Source organism: Elgaria multicarinata, chromosome 2 (assembly GCF_023053635.1).
Source record: "Elgaria multicarinata webbii isolate HBS135686 ecotype San Diego chromosome 2, rElgMul1.1.pri, whole genome shotgun sequence".
Lineage (NCBI taxonomy): Eukaryota > Metazoa > Chordata > Lepidosauria > Squamata > Anguidae > Elgaria > Elgaria multicarinata.
Genome location: NC_086172.1, coordinates 143,167,871 through 143,190,585, shown reverse-complemented (window position 1 = coordinate 143,190,585; position 22,715 = coordinate 143,167,871). Strand labels below are relative to the sequence as shown.

Here is a 22,715-nt window from a genome sequence, read left to right as displayed (position 1 = left end):
CAACCTAGCAGCCTGGCCTGACAGGCATCTGCAACAGGAGGACCTGCCTGTTCTCCGAAGGGTGGCACTTGTTGATGTGCCGCGTGAGGCCCGGCGAGCTGAAGAAAGTCGAGGGGCAGTGCTTGCAGGAGAAGATCTGCTGCTCGCCGTGAGCAGCCGCGCTGCCCTCGGGTTGCCCCAGAGGCAGCAGCAGCTCCTCGCGCACGGCGTGCCACAGCCGGTGCTTGTCCCTGATGTCCGCCGAGGGAAAGTGCGCCCCGCACAAGTGGCAAGGGAAAGTGATCTGCTGCGGAGGCGGGTGAGGAAGTGGCGGGCTGGCGCTGTAGGCGGTGGCGGCGCCGGGGGGCTGGTGGGTGCCCAGGTGCTTGCGCAGGTACGCCTGGCGCCGGAAGGTCTTGTGGCAATAGGGGCAGAGGAAGAGCTCGCCCGGAGGGGCGCCCAGGCTGGAGCCGTCGGCGGCGCCGGCTTGGCTGGCTGGGCAGTGCTGGGCGGCTCGAGCAGTCGGCGGGTCCCGGCAGCAGGAGCTGTCCTCGGCGGCGTGGTGCTGATCGCGGCCGGCCTCCCGGCGGCTGTTCTCCTTGTCCTGGGCGGGGCCGGCGGAGGCGGGCGGGCGCGGCTTGTGCCAGCGGCGATGCGAGGCCAGGTTGGCCGGGCAGCTGAAGATTTTGTGGCACTCCGGGCAGCGGTACTCGACGCGCACGATTCGCGAGCAGCGGTGTTGGGCCAGCGCCAGCGGCCCGGCGTAGGGCTCTTTGCACAGCTGACAGACGAACTCGCCCAGCAGCATCGGGCGGGCCCCGCGGGGCCCCTCGGCGCCCCCCTCCGCCGCTGCCTTGATGCGCAACCCCAGCACGGGCGACGTGGTCACTTCGTCGGCGAAGCTCAGCTTGCGCACGGCCTTGGGCTTCTTGGCGGGCGGCGCCTTGGCTCGGGCTGGCCGCTTGAGCGCGGCGGCGGGGCAGAGCGTCGCAGCGGGCAGGGGAAGCGGCACGGGCAGGGGCAAGGGCGTGCGAGGGAGCAGTGGCAGCTTGTCTGTCGCAGCCGCCGCCGCCAAGGCCGGCCCCAGCGGGAAGGACTCTGCGGAGGCGGGAGAATGGACACCGCGCTTGGGCTCCCCTGCTCCTGAGGCTGCGCTGTCCGAGCTTCCCGCGCTCCAGACGGCCGCCAGTGGGGAGCTTGGCTGAGGCAGCAGCTGCTGCCGCTGCTGCTGCTGCTGCTGCTGCTCAGTCACCTCGGGCAAAGGCGCGGGGACTCGGGGCGCTTCCTCCAGGCGGGGCGCGAGGGGCCCGCCTGGAGCTCGCACCCGATAGGAGCCCCCCGGTCTCCTGCTCCGCTTCACTAGGAAGCCCCGCGGCATCTTCTGGGACACCGGACGGCAGCGCTCCACTTGCACCGGCGGCTCCGCGTGCCCAACGGGCGTTTATACCTCCGGCACCTCTGGGGAGCCCGCGCGTCATCCTTCCCCCGGCCCAGGGCGGCCAATGAGGAGTTGAGAAGGCGAATGTGGGGGGAGGGGGGCGCGGGCTGGAAAAGGCGGGAGAATCTGAGCTCAGGGTGGGAGGCCGGACCCTTTCCCAGCTGTCGCGAGCCGTGGGGTGGGGGTGGGGTGGGGGGTCCAAGCCGCCTGCTTCCCGCAACATCAACTTCCCTCGCAGGCGCTTGCTCGCAGCGAGCTGTCCTGCCATCCTCGGCGCCCTTTACCTTCCCAGCCAAGCAAGGAGTCGTTCCCCGTCAGACCAGAAACAAACTTCCTTCTCTGGCCAGCCTCGGCTTTTCCTCACGGGCTTTGGGATCAAGGGCCGCTGATCACGCCAGGCGCTGCGAAGCCCTCTCGCTCAGGCATCAAGCGCCACTACTGGGTGTTCCAGGTGCCTCCACGCGGGAGGACTACGTGGAAAGGCGGGCGAGGTGCCTTAAGTGGATTCCTATATGAGCGATGAAATGTTCGTACAGGACATTCAGGTCGGCTCTCCCCACCCCCACCCCCACCCCCAATCCCTCATAATACAAGAAATCTTTAGCAAAAGAAATGTCTGACTCGTTCCTCCCCGCTTTCGCCTCAACCCATTGGAATGGCTTGGGAGCCCTGTCCCGTCCCATCGAACTCCACTGAGGAAGAAGGCGACGGGAAAGACGCTTCCGCAGCCCGCTCCCCACCCCCTTCCCCCCGCAAAAGCAACAAGAACTTTGCTGGGAAGCGTCTCAGCTCAGCTTAATCAGGGGCTTTGCCTTGGCCGGAGCCGTCAATAGCTGGGGAGCTGTCCAGCAGCACTCCTTTCTTGCTCTTTGAGGAGATAAAACCAGCCGAGGGGGAGGGGGTCCAGAATGACGACATCCCTCCGCCTTGGCATCTTCTCCACAGGTTCCAGCATCATTTCCATACAACTTGTAGCAATGCTTGTGGCAGCTTGCCTTGCTGGTGGGGGCGGGGGTGGGGGTGGGGGGCAGCACAGGCTTGAGTTGCCATCCTCTCCCTAAGTTAGCAGGACTTGGCTTCCCCTCAAAATCTGTTTTCAGTGCTAGAAATCAGCCCTGAGAAATGTACATACATACATACAAAAAAAAAAAAAGGTCTCTGAACATGTGCTGAGGCCATTTTCCTCTCCACTGAGTGGCCATTAGAACCCTTATCCATCTGGTATTCTAGGATGGCAAATTCTATCCAGGCAAGCTTCAGCCACAGGACATTTCATTTGAAAAAATAGCCATGCTCTGATTGCTTCACACCCTGATTACATTTTTCTTTTCTTGATCTTTGTCTCGGCAGGCCTTCACTTTCACCACTATCCAAAACTGTGCTGTGAAAAATCATTCACTTCTCTCATTGGTCAGTCTGTATGATACCCATCTTCAAATTTTTACACTCTTCTGTACCTGGTGAAGGGGCAGGGTCCTTGCCCTTACCACTGAGTGCCTTATCACAGCTATATGCACAATACCAACAGCACTTCATCCAAGATCATTGGTGACTGGATCATCCAATTGCTTCCTGGCAGGTAACCTGCACATGAAAAGGTAAAGGTCACTGATCACCTCCCCAACAGCCTCAGTGAACTAAGATGTGCATCAATCCTAATCGGCAGGAAGTGTCATGAATGGGGAAAAGGGTCATGAATGGAGAGCTGAATATTCAATAAATGTAATACTTATCTTGACATTTGTATAGCACTATCAAGTTTTCATAGCATTTCACATGCATTATAGTGGTGAACTTTATAGCAACCCTGTACGATAAGTCAGCATTATTATCTCGTCTTGCAAACGGGGAGACTGAGGCTGAAAGAGAGTCTAAGGCTACTTAGTACATACATCTATTGTATACAATAGATGTTATATTTTATTCTTTTAAATATTTGTATTGTATTTTATATTTTTAACTTTTTTTAAAAAAATTGCATTTTAGTTTTTTAACTGGTTGTAATCCACCCAGAGAACATCAGTTATTGGGTGGATTTAGAAATATATCAAATAAAAATAATAAATAATAAAATGTTGTGAGTTCATTGCAGAGACAAACTTTGAACCTGGGACTTCCTGATTCACAGCTAGCCACTACACTACACTGGCTGTCCTTGAATACCAAGTACAAAGGATAAAAACAGGACCTTTGGTCTAAACAATGGATTACTTAACTGAGGATATAGGTGCTACAGGATGTGTTTTATTGTTCTGAAGAAGAGAATCCAGTCCTAAACAGGCAAGCACACCTCATCTGCAGGTAATCACAGTGTCTGTAGACTAGGAACCAGATGCAAGTTATAAGCTGCATTTGAAAGGTTTTTCTTATGCAACTTGTACCATATTCCTTTGTATCCTGCCCCCACCTCACCCTGGTACTTAAGACATTCTTTGTTTTTGCTTTCCCCTCAATTGGGAACAAAGTACTGTGTGGTTAATTCAAGGGTATAAAACCTCAGGCCTGGGAGGTGGGCAAAACCAGCTCACCTGGATACCAAAGCAGCCTTCCACGGTTCTCCACATGATTATGCTTCCTTCCCATGGCCCCACTCCTTTTTTCCCAACAAGTATGCTCACTTGGAGCTGTTCTACACAAGGCATTTGTTGTGCACTCATCACTGGCAGTGATGTGAAAGACCTGTGTCTAAGACCCTGGAGCACCCTTCTCCAATCTGGTGCCCTCTAAATATTTTGAACTTCAACTCTCACCAGCTAGTATGGCCAATGGTCAGGAATGCTTGGAGTTGTAGTCCAAACATCTGGAGAGAACGAGGTTAGGGACATCTGGAGGGCATGAGGTTACTGGCCTAAACAAACAAATAGTCTGAACTGACAGCTTCCAAAATCCCTTTGGATGGTTTGGATTCCTTTCCTCTGGTGCAAGGATGAGCAACTTCTTTTGGTCCAGGGGCCAGATTGCCCCCAGCCCCGAACAAACCGGGCAGTCTGGATTATGTCAAAGAGGCAAGGGCCCACCCCAGAGCCCTGCCCCTTCCATGATGTCATCTGGCTCCACTCTGCCCACTTTTCCTTTCTCTGTCTCTCTCTACATGAAGAAATGTACTTGGTCTGAGTCTGCAGGACTGGCACCTACAAGCACCTGCTGAGTCGGGCACAGTGCTTCCCACAGGACAAACCTGATGTTATCTCCCATCTATGATTAGAGGAAGCAAATGGGCTTCCCTTTGCTCTGCTTGCATCTCCTTGTTATCTCTCATCACAGCAGGAAGTTCATGACTGATCCTTTTGTTGGGTAGCTATAGGAATCATTTATTGTCACAGTAATCCAGATGTTCCTATTAATTGGCAGAGTTATGGGTGTCTTCAGGGATGCCTGATCCTGCCAAGACTCGTGGCGTGTTGCAGGATGGCTCTCTCAGGTTGAGGCAAGAGGTGGGTGGTCATTTCAAGCACTCTCCGTCCTTTGCTGTTTTTAGGAAAGGCCTTTGGATTCAGCTTGTGCCCTCCTTCAGGATTTCAACGAGGTGAAGGGAGCTTAGCTTACGTGTAGTCACCACTGAAGCTGCAATCGTAAGCACATTTACTAGGGAGTAAGTCCCACTGAATACAGCAGAATTGACTTCTAATTAAACATACACATACTGATGCTTTCTGTAAATAAGATGTAGGCATACCAGACACAGCCTATAGCCTAAAGATTTAAAGAGAGACATATTGTATCTTTTGCTTTCTAGTAATAGAATAATATTTATTTAGGGGTGTATTATTGCAAACATTTTGACTTTGAAACTGACATGCCTTACTTGTATTAAGACTGTGAAGGGGGTGGGAGTTCCTCTAGGATACTTCTACTGAGAGGTTTATAGAGTGATTCAGATTAGTTTTCTGTCACTTTAGTGTAGCCAATGATATAAATGAAATGTATCTTTATTACACAGGTGCCCACACACCACACACAGACTCACTATATATCTATATTTCTATCTATATTTCTATCTATCTGTCTATCTATCTCTATATATAATTTTGGGTTTTTTTACTTGTAGTCAATGGTACAAATGAATTGTACTTTTATTACACAAACACACAAAGGGCTTCACTATGCCTTGTATTCTCCATTGTGGTTGTTTATATGACACAGCCTTCCCTGCCACCCCCCAAAAAACTGCACTTTTTTGCAGTGTCATTTCACTGCGACTTTTTCAGTTGCTCTGAGGTCACTATGGCCTCAGCTAGACCTACCTGATAGCCCGCGACAGAGGAGGGAAGATCTCGCATTGTGTTTAATGTGAGATCCCTCCTTTGTTTACACACGAGGCACAACGATTTCAGAAGAAGAGGGTCATGCCCGCCATTTTTTAATTTCTTAAAGGGGAAGCAGTGCACGAATGCTTGTGCACTAAAGATAAGTTATTGTTTTTAAATTTACATTATTTTCCCTGCTTCCCACACCCATCCCTGTTGGGTGCAGTGCTCCCGAGGAATGCTGCACCCTGTGCACAGCTCCCGGCTCCTCACGAGGAATCGCGCAGAGCCGGGTCAAGCCATGGCACCCGGCCACACATTCCATGGTCTTTGGCTCAGCCTGGGACTGAGGAAAAACCAGGGCCAAAGGGGAGGGCGAGATCCCGGGGCAAGGGAGGGATCATCCCTCCCTGATCCCGGGATCCCCTGTGCATCATGTGGACACACAGGGACGATCCCAGGTATCACCCCAGGATTTCGCCCAGTCTAGCTAAGGCCTGTGTTGCTTCTTCGGTATCAGTGGTGGCCTCAGTTCAGGTTAAGGAAGTGGACATTGCTAGGGGTGGGTCAAAGTACAGGGTAAGCATGGGAACACAGAGCCAGGGGCAGGGGGCAGGCTTGATGAGCCAAACAGCCCCTGTTGCTGTGGGTTTTGCTGGTCTTTATCTCTGGCAGGTGACTCTGCTGTTTCCTCCTCCACCCCTATCTTCCTCTCCCTTAAAAATATTTTTGTTAATTTTATTTTTAAGACAGGCGCCTGCATTGTGACTTCTTTTCAGACACCAACTGTGGGTCATTTTGGTCCTTCTTCTTTTGGGGTTGGGGGTGGTGGTGGGGTGGGGTTGGGGTGGGGGGAAGAGAGGGGGAAGTTTAGCAGAGTGCCCAACTTCTTTTCCTACTCAAGACCACATATCGTCTTCCAACCTGAAATTGGCAAGAGTCTTTTAACAGACGCAGTGATTTTTCCTGAGCTGAATAACACACGCTCACTCCTGTGTGTAATTCTATCACTGCTGCTTCACAGCAACAATGCTGTGGGGTTTGGGGAGAATTAGGAGGCAAAGTGGCGCAGTATAGACACTGCCAATTTTCTGCACCTTTTGCTCATCACTGGATGAAAACTCTTGAGGATGGGTTAGTTTGAAAAGCATCAAAACTAGTTAGCACTTATTTTCTTCAAGCACAGCACAATGGCTTTTTCCATGGCATCTTTTCTATCTCACCTGTTAGTGACTGAGCCAGTTTGCATGAGCAAAACAAGCCATGGTGGCTTGATGTGAGCCATGGCGCATGCTGGACACTATTTGCATAATCACTGCTCAGCTGCAAGTTATTGTGTTGTCCAAACTTGGGGGTCGATGGGTATGGGTTGATGGAGGGTTAAACAACCTTCAAATAAAACATGGGCTTGTGTAGAATTATTTGAGGGTTGTTTAACCCTCCAACAAAACATGCTGCCTGGGTTCAAACAACACAATAACCTTGTCTGGATGATGATTATGCAAATTGTGCCAGCATGAGCCATGGCTCACAACAAGCCACTGGCTGGGTTTGGATGATTAATGGGGCGAAGAAGCCATGGCTTATTGTAGGGGGTTATAGGGTAGTTTGGAAGGCACCCCCACTGTACACCTCACCAGTTTTGGACAATGCACCAACCTGCACCATGGTGAGGGTAATTAGAGAAATGGCAGGTGCGTGAGCAGCGTGCACGAGACAGGAAAGGAAGCTACCGTGACATCTTTTCCTCTACTGATCATCCAAACCTCACCACTGAAGCTTTTTAAAACCATTAGGGTTTGTTTTGATTGTGTGAACTAAGACACTATGTCCTTATTGACATGTACTAAATTAGCAAAAGATCATTAATCTTATGTAAACTGCCCAGAGAGCTTTGGCTGTGGGGTAAAAGTATTTTCCCCCTCCACTTCTAGGAAAAGAGGAAACACCAATCACCAGGTAATGCTACCCAATATAGTTTCTATTAACTATATTGCATCATCTCAAATGTGCTAGAGACATCCAAATAATTATTGGCTTTTATATTTTCAAATAGAGTGGTCATTGGTTTTCTTTCCTATTATGCAGCAATCTCTTATCTGTTTTTCCTCCTTTTTGTTTGTTTAACATCCAGACTGAGAAAATATTTTGTGAAACTGGAAAATTAGCTCGCTATTTTGTGACTTTTAGTTCATCCTAATGAAGGCATGGTGCTTCTTTTTATTTCTGCATTTCTGCATTTATTTATTTATTTTTATCTGCTAAGGAAAATCTTGGGAATCAAGAACAGAATAAAAGGGAAAGAAGCAAATAGGGTTGTACTGTATATTATAGAATGGACTGATGATGGTAGGCATTTATACAGACAGAAGTACAATGGGGTATAAAATACATTACTGAGTTAAGGGACCTTCTAGTGCAGATCTGGAGAGTGTGTGTGGAGCTGCAAGTGAGACAAGGGCCTTAGCTAGACCTATCTTTTATCACGCGACAGAGGAGAGAAGATCTCATGTTGTGATTAATGTGAGATCTCTCCTCCGCTTACACGTGACGTGCGACAACCTCAGGAGGAGAAGCATCATGCCCGCCATTTTTTAAATTTTCTTAAAGTGCCAGGAGCGCACAAACGCTCATGTACAAAATGTAAGTGGTTTTTAAAATTAAATTAATTTCCCCACTTCCCTCACCCTACCCCCAATGGGTGCAGCATCCCTAAGGAGCGCTGTGCCCCGTGCGCAGCTCCCAGTTCTGCACGAGGAATCGCACGGAGCCTGGTCAACCCACAGCAACGGGCCACACATTCCGCGGTCTCGGGCTCAGCCCAAGACCATGGAAAAACCGGGGGCCAAAGTGGAGGGCGAGATCCCGGGGCAAGGGAGGGATGATCCCTCCCTGATCCCAGGATCCCCTGTGCATCATGTGGACGCACAGTGATGATCCCGGGGTTCGTCCCAGGATAAAGCCCTGTCTGGCTGTGGCCAAGGAGAGGGGAGTCAGCTCATGTAACCTAAGCTAAGAGGAATTCTTCAGATTCAGACCTGCCTGGAATACGATAAATGAAACAGAGAGGAAAGAAGGAGCCTTGGATATAGGGATGGGAGAATCAACGAGTCTCAACCTCATCAAAGGTCTCTGGTCCACCTCATTCCCAGTCCTGATTTCAAGCTTCGCCATCCTGCTGTTTGAATGGGGAAAGTACACATTTGGGTGCACATTTATTTTAAGGGACTAAAGGGCGAAAATGCATATTTTTCAAAATGCATGTTTTTAAGGTGTTCATTTACTAAAATACAATTTGCAAATGAGCATAACAAGCTCAGGAATGTGCATGCTTTGCCAACAAAATATACTTGTGTTAGTGGCATATTCTGGTCTTAGTTGAAACAAAATTCTTACACATTGCTACCTGGATCAAGACACCCTTAAATCTCAAAGTAATGCTGCCACCATCCTATTTAAAGAAGCATACCACCTTGATGCCATCAGCCAACCTAAAGATACCAGAAAGTATGATAAAGTATTTAAAAATAAACCACCCAGAGACCTTCAGCTATGGGGTGGTATATAAATGCAATAAAATAAATAAATAAATAGCACGAGAAGATTAGGCAAGCTGTAAGGACTAAAGTCTTAGATTTTTTCAAGCAAGAAAGAGAATTAAACCAGATTAATGGAGAAAATGTGGATTCTAGGCACACAATCAAAACAATATGGAAAAGTATGTTCATTTGTTAAATATGCCCTGACCACAGTGGAAGCAGATAGCTCCAGTGTCAGTGGTACAGTGAATCTGCTCCAGATTTCAGTCAGAACCAGACAGAACATGAAAGGTGCTATCCAAGGTAGATCCTATCAAGTTCTGACTCATTCTGACAGAAACCTGGTGTAGAATCACTACCCCACTGACATTGGCGCTATCTGCCTCTATAGCCTGACCTAGGCACTGACTTCTGGGCACTAGGTTGGTGCTGCCTCCCTCCTCAACCCCATGCTTTTCCTCTCCTGGGGTGGCATCGGGCAATCCCAATGCTGAGGAGGGAGTGTGGGGTTTCTGGGTGGCCATCCAGCTCCTGGAGCCACCACTGCCCTCTTTCTGGTGGAAGGCGACCAATCGCTGTTCACCTTCCACCAGGCTCCGCCCCTGGGTTGGCCCCAGAAGGCCTGCAGAGCGATGTTACATGGCAGGAGTGCCACACTGATATCACTGCCTTTTTTCAAAACGCAGCATCGTGGGGAAGCCCTACAGTGGCTGAGAACCTGAGCCTGTGTGTCGTCTAACCAATGGGGCACAGATCCTCAGCCACCACAGCACTTTGCACACATGTAGAGAACCCCTTAAAGGAAATACATTGAACAGCAGCCAGACACAAGAGGGGAGGCAGGCCTTGGGTCACATCAAAGAGACAAGTCTCACCAGTCTCCTGCAGACAGCTGGAGGGTTTCAGATATACTGGGTCATGTTTGACAATTCCTTTAAAATGTGACAGAAATAAAGAGGCTTTTTCTGGGTCTCTTATTGTATAGGAAAGAACTGCAAAGGATTCTTATGAATGACCTCATGAATATCAAGGACATCCTGAACAATCCAGGCTAGTTCCTCTGCATGCGTAATAAGTTCAATTTGAAACTCTTGAGTATCTGATAAATAGTTATATCAAGGCAAAGTACACAATACCCTGGAGTTTCTTGAAGGTGGTGTTAACTAGAGTTCAAAACTTATTAGGATACCTAGGTTTTAACAATTGCAGTAGTCAGCCCAAGAATCTGGAGCACGAAACTTATGATGGGTTTTGATGAAAGGGCAGGTCCCTTCAGGTGCAATCCTACTGAGATAGCCCAACAAGCTTTCGAACACAGAGGTTTGTGGTCATCCAATACAGAGGGGGGGAGCAGTGGAGGTGATCCTCCCACTTTGTATTTTGGCTAGATGGAATTTTTTGCCTGTCTAGATGGGGTGGGGAGGTCCAAGCAGGAGGGAAGGAGCCTGGGGAGGCTTGAGGGTGCATCATCCAGTGCCCTCCCCGCCTACTGGCATGTCTTCCTTCTCTCCAAGGTTGCTTTTGGAGTTAGGAGAGGCAGCTGGTGTAGTTCTTGGGAGGGGGAAGGGAGCATGGATCCCTGGGTCAGAGGTTGGAGCATTCTCTCCAGCCTCCAAATATCTGAAATAACTCATCCCCTCCCCCACAGACTCAATCCAGATGCCATAGAAATGCTCCATTAATTTCCAAGTCTAACACCTTCATTTTCCAAGAGAGTGCAGGTTGCCCATCTATCCAAGACAACCTTTTAAATGATGGAGCAGAAAAAAAGTAAACTCTCTGGAAGTTGGACTTGAGTTATATACAAAATGGCAGTGTGCATTTAAGGTATTACCATCCTAGTAATATCCCAATCCCACTATAAATAACAGGTTAATACAGATCCTACACAAGCATCTTTAAGTTTGCATCTTTTCTGGTTCTTTATTTTCTGCATTTTAAATGTTGTCTGTTTATTGAAGTATTTGGAGGCAAGGCCCAAATTTCACTCATTGCAACCAAGTTCATTGGCCCTATCCTCCACCTACAAATATGTTTTGCTGTAAATTACTGGCACTGTTTCTGTTGATAGTCATCATAATCAAACATTTGTAAGCAGGCTGTCTTTTCAATCTGTTCAGTTGATGCACTTTACCTGATCTTTCATTAAAGTAATCAAAACACTTGCTGTGCTGCATCTAATGAATGTTGCATGTATGATTAAGTACTTTCATTCATATTGCAAGTTTGATTTAATGTAAACTGCCTTTCAGACAGCCATTAGCTTAGCTCCTGTGTGAATTCGATTAATTGGCTGAATTCTTCCAGATGTCCATTAAGTATTACAGGAATTTCTATGTAAAAACAGCAGGGACTGTCTAGTGAAGAGCTAAACAATGATATGTTATATTACTGCCATGACTTACAAAAAGCTGGATTCATTTTCATTAATAAAACATCTGTACTCCTGCACAGCTATGCATCAAAATACATTTATTTTATGTTTATGCCTCTTATTACTATAAATAGATAGTTAAACAGAAGCACAGTGTGTTCTACAACATGACACACCAATGAAAATGCATTTGAAATGGATGCGGGGGGTAGGGGAAATAGATGGGTTAATAATTGCAGTAAGCATTTAAAGGCTTTAGCAGAAAAATGGGCATACACCTGTTTTTAGGCAACAGTGAAACATTCACTTCTTGGACTTAAATGTTTTAAATCTTTACATGAATGTGAGTTTATTTAGAATGCCTGAGCAACACACACCTCTACCATTGTTGCTACTTAAGAGATATTACAAAACATGGTGACTGAAAACTAGTCTTATGGATTCATTTTCCTTACTAGGGCTAGCATAGCTGATGGGTCCAAATCAGGCCTGTCTGTGAGAACGGAACAGTTTTGGAATAAGTGGATGCAAAGCCAGTTTCTTCCTGCCCCTAGTATGCCCTGTTTTCAGGCTTTTGATTACCTACTCAAGGTGGAAGAACCCCATCATTCGCTTCCTACCCATGCGGGTAGAGCCCACTCTGATAACATTCCTCTCTACCAATGGAGGCTGAAGGAGAGCTAACAATACCCCATTCTAACATCCTCCAGCCTTCAACATTCAGAGGGTAGGATTGCACAAAGTGCTTGATGATAATATTTGTTAAGGCCTGTCAGGTTTTTTTTAAAAGGATTTCATCAAATAAAATGGTAATAGGTTTTAACCTAATAAAATCAAAACGGTTTCACCCATCTTTCTGAAATTTTTAGGAGCCAGAACGTTACCCTGAAAATATCAGAAAGATTGTGAAATGTCGAGGAAGAAAGGGCAATCTAAAGACAAAAAGCCATGGGTTCTCTTCATGGATTGTTCATGGTTAACAAACCATAGTTTGTTAGTGCACCTGGGTTCAGACAACATGACAGCCCATGGTTCAACAACAACCCATGGTTCAATGACAACCAGTAGTCAATCCTTGATGTAGGTTATCATTTCTGAACCAAGCTAGAAGGCCTGAACAACCCTGGAATGCCCTGTTCCTAGGTTGTTTCATGATCTGTGAATCTGGGAACTCTGGTTTGTTTATGATTGAACAACTCAGAATTAACCCAACAATTGTCCATGGTTTGTTGTTGGGTTAACTCTGGGTTGATTAACCCATAAACAATCCAAAGTTCATGTGTCACACAAAAACTCAAGAATGGAGCATTCCTGGGTTGTTAATTAAAAGTAGAAACAAAGCAAATCACATACACTACTCATCTCTGCAATTCCTGGGTTAAACAACCCAGGAATTCCTGCTGTGACATCCGAATGGGCTCAGTTTTTTTAAAAAATATATCTTAGTGACACTTGCACATGAGAAATTCCTGCTGTATTATGTCCCCTATAAACTAGTGAAAGGGGTATCATGTCTTGGGCCAGCCTTAATATATAGGATATTTATTTACTTAGTAATTGTATTTATATGCACTTTTTACTCATAGTCCTCAGAAAGCACTGCACAATGAAAAGAGATCCAGTTGGAGATATAACTGAGATACATTTGAATAGTCAAAAACACAGGAATATAGTATCATAGGAAAATACAAGTATCAGACATTAACAAAATAAAAAAATATTAAAGAAAGGCATGCTGTAACACATGAGCTTTCAAGGCATGTTTGAAGATCTGTGCTGAAAGGGCCTTTCATAGTTCTGTAGGAAGGGAATTCCACAACCTCAAGGCCATCACTGAGAAGGCCCTGTCCCTTGTGTCTACAATTCTAATTAACTGCACTTGTGGACACTTAATGATGGCTTCTGTAGCTGATCTTAATTCAGCATCTCATGGGTGAAGTCAGTTCTTTAGCACACCCAGCACCAAACCTTTTAGGACTTTAAAAGTTAACAGTAGCACCTTGAATTGAGCCTGAAAAACACACTGCTGATCATACAGAATTGGAGTAATGTGTTCAGACCTCATGCACAAATGTCAGCCTTCACTAACATTTGTGCAGCTGCATTTCCAACAGTGGAAGTTTCTCAACAATCTTCAAACACAGTCCCACATAGAGTGCATTATAGTTATAATTAGTGCATGGGTAATTGTAGCCAGGTTGATTAGTCCTGGCACGTGCTGAAAGCTCTATGTTCTTCTGTTAATGATATTGATCTGTGTAATTTTTTCTGCTTATTTTTTCTTCTTGCTTTTCTACTTTCTACCCTGTTTTTACTTTTGTTATATTTATTGTAGCAAACCTGTAATACTCATGACCTGACAAATATGCAGTTTGTAGAGTTCAATGGTGTTTCCATTAAGCTACAACAAAATCCTCTATTAAAAAAATTAAACAATAGTGTACAATATAGAAAGAGTATTAATGTGACAATGCATACTGAGCCATTTCGCTAAATGCTCCAAAATCTTTACAATGAATGCATTTCAGGACACTCATAATAAAAATCTGTGCAACTATGAACTGAAATGGAGTGGGGAACTGTTATCTTACAGTACAGCTCCATTTGAGGTTATGCATTTTGAATAGCTACATTCATTTTTACAAGTAGTGAGATTTTTTATTGGGTGAAAAGCCAAGGAATGAAATGCCAAGAATGTCTCTCTACGTGAAAAGGTGAGCTTCAAACCAGAAGAGTATATAGTATACTTCTTCATATCACACCATCATGAACTGCTATAGTCAGCAAGAAATCTGAATGAAAAGTACTTCTTAGATTTCTTAGGGGTTTAAACAAAAAAATGCCAGCAATGGGCATACAATGACTTTTAAAGAATTAAATAGAAGTAGGCAAGACAAGTCATTAATAATTTGTAATTTATAAACATATGTTTATAAATTTGTAATTTATAAACATAGACAAATTGCAACTTCTTTTGAAGCCTGAGGTACTGAAAATTTAAATCAGCAGGCTTTGTTATTGGTGTTCTTTCTAGCACAAATGTTTTGAAATTCCTGCCTTTCATGTATCTCTGAGAAATAAATAGAATAGTCTGAGCAATCATTTTAGCCATTGATTCCTCTAATAGATTCATACCCAACACTTCCCCCCTCCCCTTATATTGGTCACTATTGTCTCCTAAGCAATCTTTTCCAGAGGTTGGTTTTGGGACCAATTCCAGGACTTCATAGACCCACCAGTGTGCTGTCTTCATACTACTGAGGAATGGAGGGAGAAAGTCACATGAACAGAAAAGAAGCTCTCTCTGGTGATTAAATTATGGGATGGGAAGCTCTGCAACCTGATTTCCTTCCATTTTAGCCAAATCCTTAGCATTCTAAAATCTGTAGTTAAAGGAGGCCATCACAATAGGCAAGGTGGTCTGTCCCCCGTTCCCCCCCACCCCGATCCATGGTAATTAGACTTGAGCACTGGTTTTACTACACACTGGCCTGGTTCATTTGTGAGTTATTTAACTCAGAATGAGCTGTGAGACCCATGGTGCCACCTTTGCATATCCAAGCCCCGCTTGGGAGTTGCTGTGTCATGACAATCCAGTGAGCATGGGTTATTTGAGAGTTAAACAACCCTTGCAGAACCCATTGTCAGTTCTAGGGTTATGCAAAGGTTGTTGTTGTTGTTATTAAGACAAAGTGTGTATCAGCGATTGGGCAATTTAAAAGTACAGTAAATAAATAAATGTTTAAAAATGCATTATATTAACAAAATTGCTTGCAAAATATTCATATTAAGCAAAATTGCATAAAATGCATATATTCAGAGAAATGTGCACAAAAATACATATGAATTTTCATGCTTTTTTAAAACAAATTTCAAAGATTGGGAAGAACCAAATTTAAGATTGGAAAAATGAGAAACAGAGAAAATGGAATTGACAGATTCAACCATCTGTATTATATTCTAGTTGATATACATACAGAGCTCAGATAGATGAGATACTTGAGAACACTACTAAGGATTAGGGCTTTGACTGTCATTGGTTTTAAATTATATGTAAGTGGAAAATTGTAATTAAGTCGAACACAGTCATATTTGACTGCAAAAAAGAAAATTTCCGGAAAAGGGGTTTGGTAAATCAGAAGTTGAAAGGGAAAGTCAAAAGGGTCAAATCTACCCAGAATGCTTGGAGGTTACTCAAAACCACAATAATAGAGGTTCAGCTAGAATGAATACCAGAGGTTAGGAAAGGTACCATGAAGACCAAGAGGTCACTAGTATAGTTAATGAGAAGTGTCAAGGAAGCTGTTAGAGAAAAGAAGGCTTTCTTAAAAAACAAAAACAATAGAACTTGTACAAAATAAATGTAAGTAGTTAATAAATGATATAAAAATACCAATGACCAATCAATCAATACAGCAGAAGTAAGAGAGTGGCTAGGGAGGCAGTTGGACCATTGGATGACAAAGAAGTTAAAGACTTTGGACCATTGGATAACAAAGAAGTTAAATTATTTAGCGTGCTTAAAACAAAAAGGATTGTGAAGAGCTCTCCAACCTGGGTGAATAGGCATATTGAAAATGGAAAATGTGGTTCAATGTAAGTGAGTGTCAAGTAATCATACTGGGGTAAAAATAGTAATAGTAATCCTGACCACAGATATGCAGAGGGAGTCTGAGATGGAAAGGGATCTTAATTGATTTAATTGGGAGTCCTCACTTAAGGAAGAACTCAGGGCCTTGCTAGATGATGGGGTAGCCCGGTACGAGCCCCGGGCCGGCCGGTGTGTGTCCAGATGATGCACAGGGAATCCCGGGCTCAAGCAGGGCTGAAACCTCCTTCGGCCCGGGCTAACCGGAACCTCTTTTGGCCCAATATTACCTGTGGCCTTGGGCTGAGCCCGAGACTGCAGCCATCTAACTTGTTCCACTGCTTTTCCCAGCTACCACGCTTACTCGCAAGTAGCTGGGAAAAGCAGCAGTGCCCGGGGGAGGTGGGGAGGAGATCGGAGACCAGGGGTAAGTGGGGGGGGAGAGCGGAGACCGGGGGAGGTTGGGGGGGGAGATCAGAGGCAGGGGGGAAAGGGGGCAGGAGGGTGAGCGACGGAGCTGGTGGGGATGGGGGGGAACTAAGCTGAGGGGAGAGGGCCATGGAGGGGGGAGGAGGGAGAAGGGTTGTGTTTTTTTTTAAAGGACCTTACCTAAGCGCAGGAGTGTTCCTGTGTCCAGCCCCCTTTAAAAAAAATGGCGGACGCAACAGGGCTTTGCTTTCCCCCGTCGCGTCCACGTCTAGCAAGGCGCGACAGCCCATGCTACTTGTAGCACAGGCTTACCACTCCTCCCATGTGGATTAGGTGGTAGGTCTAGCAAAGTCCTAAGAGAGGGAAAACCAGCTTGTTCTATTTGGGAGCTGAATGCTAGATAGCAGAGTAATAATAATAATCTCTTATCATCTTGTATAAGATAAGTTGAATATGTGTAAAGTTAATTAGCAAGGGCATGGGGAATTATTTTTTGTATCCCTGATATTTGTTATATTTGCATTGTTATCACAAGGCTATGGCTGTGTTTGGACAACTTGATAGTCAACGGTGGGGTAATAATCAACTTGACAGTTGTTTATCTGGGGAGTACTCCCCACAAAACATGATAATAATCATCCACGGTGTGGATTAGGTTCAGCGTTGAGTTGACTATTAGTCCATGCTCACTCATAACCCCCTCTCCTCCACCCCCCATTGTGCTGCCCAAAATCTATTCTGCTGGCTGGACTAGAGTGGCAGCTGTCACTTTGACCACTCTTGCCTTGCGATTCTGTGGCTGATGAAATAAACAAATGTGGCTGAGGAAATAACCAACTATGCCCTCCACACAGCACTATAACCAATGTTTGTTCAAATAGCCAACTCTGCACAGCCAAAGAACCAACCATTGGTTAAAAAAACTCCCTCTACAATTGCTACATTGTTCTGCATTAATTGTGGTTCTGCTTAAAGAAATATTGTCCACTATAAATCTTTGCCAATCCATAAAATCCACACAGGCAGAGGTTGCATGTAAAGTTGTGCTCACTGCACTTCAAAAAGGATGTTGTAGAGCTGGAGACAGTCCAGTAAAGCACAGTGATCAGGGGACTGAAGCAACCTCCCTATAAAGAAAGAGTAGAACATTTGTGTCTCTTTCGCTTAGAAGGAAAGTCAGTATGATAGGACAGGACAGAGGTGAATAAAATTATGTGTGGTATGGAGAAAGTGAAAGAGGAGTAGAACCCAGGGTCATTCCGTGAAGATGAACCATGGGAGATTCAGGGCAGAGAAAAAGGAAATACTTCTTCATGCTCACACAGCACATAGTTAAACTATGAAATTCGCAACCATAAGATGAAGTGATGGCCACCAACTTGGATGGCTTTAAAAAGGGATTAGCCAAATTCATGAACGATAAGGCTAGCAAAGGCTACCAGTCATGATGGCTATGTGCTACCTCCAGTATCGGAGGCCGTGTGCCTGTCTGGGAACAGAAACAGGAGGGTGCTATTGTACTCATGTCAGCCTGTGAGTTTCCCACAGGCAGCTAGTTGGCCCCTGTGTGAACAGAGTGCTGGACTAGATAGACCTTCGTCCGATCCAGCAGGGCTCTTCTTATGTACACCATACAAAACTTTTTTTTTAAAAAAAAAGGTCATTGGTATTTATTTTTTTAAGGCACTAGTTCTGAAAATTAGAAAGGGGCAAAGGTTTGTATGTATGATTGAAAAATTTAGAGCAATTCAGGCTGAAATTGCAAAAGGGAAAGGTTTTTAAATGATAATGATGGATAGAAGGTGGAAATATGATGAGGTAGTTTACAAAAAAAACAGGTCAAAAGACAGCTATAATTAGTGATTCAAAGATAGTAAAGCACTTAAAAGGAAGTAGTTAGGAGAAGCATTAATGCATTTTACTACTGTGAAAGGGAAAAAAGATTTTGCTGTGGTAAATGGAAATGAATGATGTCAGTGTAGAAAATATAAAAGCTGAAGATTACTGTCAAAAAAAAATCACCCGAAGCTGACATTTAAGTGCAATACTTTTGATTGAACACACCCAATACTTCAGAGCTTCCAGTTTTGCTTGGCTATTGTTTCACATTCTGTTTTTGGCCACAGCATAAGAAGGAGCACATAATAGTGTAAGCATTCCAAATGGAAGCTGAAATGTGGCTTTTGAAATGTGACCCATTGTGCCTTTCCATTACTTGTTTTTCAAAGAACCAGGCAGGAAGCAAGAATGCTAGACTATCCCAGGCCTAAAATGTCTTCATATGTAGCAATTCCAGAGCAATTATGTCAATTTCTGTTAGCTATAAATCCATTGATTTCAATTTATGTGGAGTTCATGTGAGCTTTTCTTTCTCTTTTTTAGACCTGGTTTCAATCACATCTGCGCTGGGGGAGCTGGGAAGGTGGGGGCAAGCCTGAATTGAAAGATTTTGCCTTGGTACATTTAATATGCAGCTCCAATAGTAGTAAATACTGCCTTGAAAAATACAAGCCCTATGATTCAAATTCTATGGTCTATGTGACAATGCATTTGTTTCTATAAAAAATAAACGGATGTGGTTATTTTGAAAAAATAAAACCATTTCTGTTTGAAACAGAACACTGACGAAGTTTGCTCACTCCAGATCAGAGATACCCACAGTTTATATGTTCATAGGCTATTCCATCCTCCAATAGCAGTTCAAGGGCTAGAACAGCATTGTTATAAATCAATGGGTTTTGTGGTTTTAAAACCAGAGATAGGGAATATGTCACCCTTCAGTTATTTTTGGACTGCAAGTCCCATCATCCCACACCATTGGCTATGCTAGATAGGACTGATGGGAGTTGCCATCCAACAATATTTGGGGGGTGGGGACACATGTACCCTGCCCCTGTTTTAAGTGGCATTGTTTTTTGTTTTAATATAAGCCACACGGAGAACAGGGCAGAAAGGAAGGATATAAATTCTAAACTAATAATGTGTTGTTTCTCCCCCTGCACAAATATTCAGGCTCTATAATAAAACTGATGGCTCCTGATGGTAAGCGCTTCACAGTTCCAAAGCACATGTGTTTGGGCATGACATTAAAATATAAATACTGTGTACAGTTCTGGTCACTACTTCTTTGAAAAAGGTATTATAGAGGTGGGGAAAGTGCAGTAAAGGATAACTAAAATGATCAAGGGGCTGGTGCAGCTCCCCTATGAGGGAAGGTTACAACACCTGGGATTGTTTAGCTTGGGGGAAAAGGAAGCTAAGGGGAGACATGATAGAGGCGTACAAAACTATGCATGGTGTGGAGAATGCGGATAGGAAGACATTTTTCACCCTCTCTCAAAATACTAGAATCCAGGGTCATCCCATGAAGCTGGTTGGGGGAGATCCAAGACAAATAAAAGGAAGTACTTCTGCACACAGTGCATAGTTAAATTATGGAATTCACTACCACAAGATGTATTGATGGCCCCCAATTTGGATGGTATGGAAAAGGCTATCAATGGCTACTAGCACTGATGGCTACATGCTACCTCCAGTATCCAAGGCAGTAAGCCTATATGCACCAGTTGCTGGGGAACATGGGTAGGAGGGTGCTATTGCACCATGTCCTGCTTTGTTGGTCCCTGGTTGACAGCTGGTTGGCCACTGCGTGAGCAGAGTGCTGGACTTGATGGACCCTTGGTCTGATCCAGCATGGCTCTTCTTGTGTTCTTAACGAGAGACAGAATATTGAATATCTCTGTACTTTTGACAAGTTTTGAAAACAAAATTCTTTAGCTTCGAAGTGAAACTATAGGCAAGCTTTTTAACCCATTTGAATTAAAAACTTTGTATGGCAAAATGAAAACAGGTCTAATCCAGACAACTGGAAACAAGTAAACCATCTCTCACCAAGTCAATGTAATTATACTTTTCTATAATGTGTTCATGGCACAATCCTGTTTTTAAATTGTTTTCCATTGATTTCTTTCATTTTATTATCTGTGAAATACCTTGGGATCATGAGAACATTTTTGTTTAAAAGTGGTTTGTTACTTCATTTGTTTTTGCTTCAATCAGAGCAGCTTGCAACCATTTAAAACAATATAAACAATACTATATACTGAGATCAAATAAATAAACATCCCTACCAGCCATGCAGAGGCAAATAAGTGCTAAGGATACAACGGCAACACAAAATCCTGATCTACGCTAGTCAATAGTCACTCGCACTAGTTGTTGCATAGCAACATCACACAAAGCTGTTACATGGCACACTTTTGGATACCAATGGGGCATGAAGTGGGCAAGACAAAAGGAGATTTACCTGAGTAAATCACTCATGTGAATATATTTATTTATTTAGAAGATTTATCACCCACCTTTGGAGGCTCTTAGAGCAAAAAGACCAAATGTAACTCTTCTAAAGAAGAAAAACAAATAAAATGGGCCACCCTTAAAGACCAGGGGTATTGAATCTCTTGCATCCTAAGGGCTGAATTCATTTAGGAGAAGCTCTTGGCGGGTTGCATTCCAGTTGTGGATGGAGCCAAAAATACTTGCTGCCAGTGACTAGGGCTTAGGAGAGGCATTTCAGCCTTTTAGAATGGGAAAGAACTTCACAAAGGCCAGGACACCATCAAATAATCAATGGCCAGGGGAAAGCGGGTGTGCCAGGGGAAGAGGGCAGGTTCCCAGGGGAACCCCTGAGGGTTTGATTGGGACTCCAGGTGAGCCAGACTTGGCCCCTGGGCCTGTGCAAGTGCTCACTGGAGATATTGGGCTCATCTACACCTAGAGCCCTTTTGAGAGGGGGGGAGGGATGATTGCGACGTTTTCTGCTTCAGTGGTCATTCCTCATGGGGCACATGCCAGTGAGTTTGCCCACAATTTAAAGAGAGCCATTCCAGTCCGATTTTTTTTATGAGTCCTGACTCTTGCGCAAGAGCAGAGTTGCAATCCTGAGCAAAGATGAGGTTTTTTTTAAACACACACACACTGAAAGACTTCAAGACCCATCCAGAAAGTATTGACAATGCTCTCCCCCTCCCCCTCGAGACCCATGGGCTCGCTCTGCTCAGCAGGTTGCCTGTTCGCTGAGTCCCGCTACTCTCAAGGAACAGCAACAGCTTCACAAGGGGAGAGAACACCAGCCACGCACCTCAGGATTTTTGCGAGAGCGGGGAAAAGCCAGGACAAAAGCTGTCATTGATAACCCAGGAAAATGGAGGGGTCATCCCTAGATCACCATGGGATCTGCTGTGTGTCATGTGGCGTGGTAGGGACGACCTCGGTACTATTCTGGAACAAATGGCTGATGTGGATTAAACCATTGACCCTGTTCAGATGACACCATAAGCCACAATGGTTAAGCATTTTGAGCTAAACGTTATGGCTTAGTGTTTCAGGTGAACCATGAGTTAGCATGTCGTGTGAACCATTCCTAACCATGGTGGCTTCATAACCATAGTTTAAACATGATCACTAACCATTTGCTGCAAAAGGGTTAGCAGCCTAACCATAGCTTAGCATGTTGTCTGAACAGGCCCATTGTAATAAGTGATCCCAATGGGATTTCAAATGACACACCACATAATAGGAGAGAATAGTACCATTTGCTTTATACAGGTTTATTTATATAAACCATAGGTTACTACAAAAAGTTAAAACAGAGAGAAGTCATTTGCTTTATAGAACATCCCAATATAACTACCTCATTACTTGACACTATACCAGTGTCAGTTGCTCACATCTATATGGTTATCCTTGCATGCAGAGGATTTACAATGACATTCCTCTTCACCACAGACATGTTCACATCATCATCATCATCATCCACATATTATGGATAAGGACCTAAAGCAAAGAGGTGGTGACTTGCCCAAGTTCTACCACAGTGTTTTTAGATATAATGCTAATTCAACCTAAATCACTGCTCTCCCAAACCAATGCTGATTCCATGGATTATTTAACCTAAGCACCTAGGTTTAGGCGTTCTTTTCCTTAGATATGACATCATTGCATGTGCCTCATCTCCAGGAGGGGAGCAAATTCATACACACACACACACACCAAACAAGCCAATTTTTCCAACCTCTCAAGAGTTAATAAAGCCTTAGTGAGTTAAAGTGTACATTATCTA

General features: G+C 44.7%; 1 protein-coding gene across 1 annotated transcript; it reads right to left on the bottom strand.

The window, feature by feature from the left end:
• Positions 1-4: 4 nt before the first annotated feature.
• INSM2 (INSM transcriptional repressor 2) lies at positions 5-1,357 on the bottom strand. The gene is made up of 2 exons (XM_063118897.1): positions 1,253-1,357; positions 5-1,216 (listed from the first exon to the last, which is right to left on the bottom strand). Exons 1-2 carry the CDS (start codon positions 1,355-1,357, stop codon positions 5-7), a joined length of 1,317 nt encoding a protein of 438 aa, XP_062974967.1.
• Positions 1,358-22,715: the final 21,358 nt, after the last annotated feature.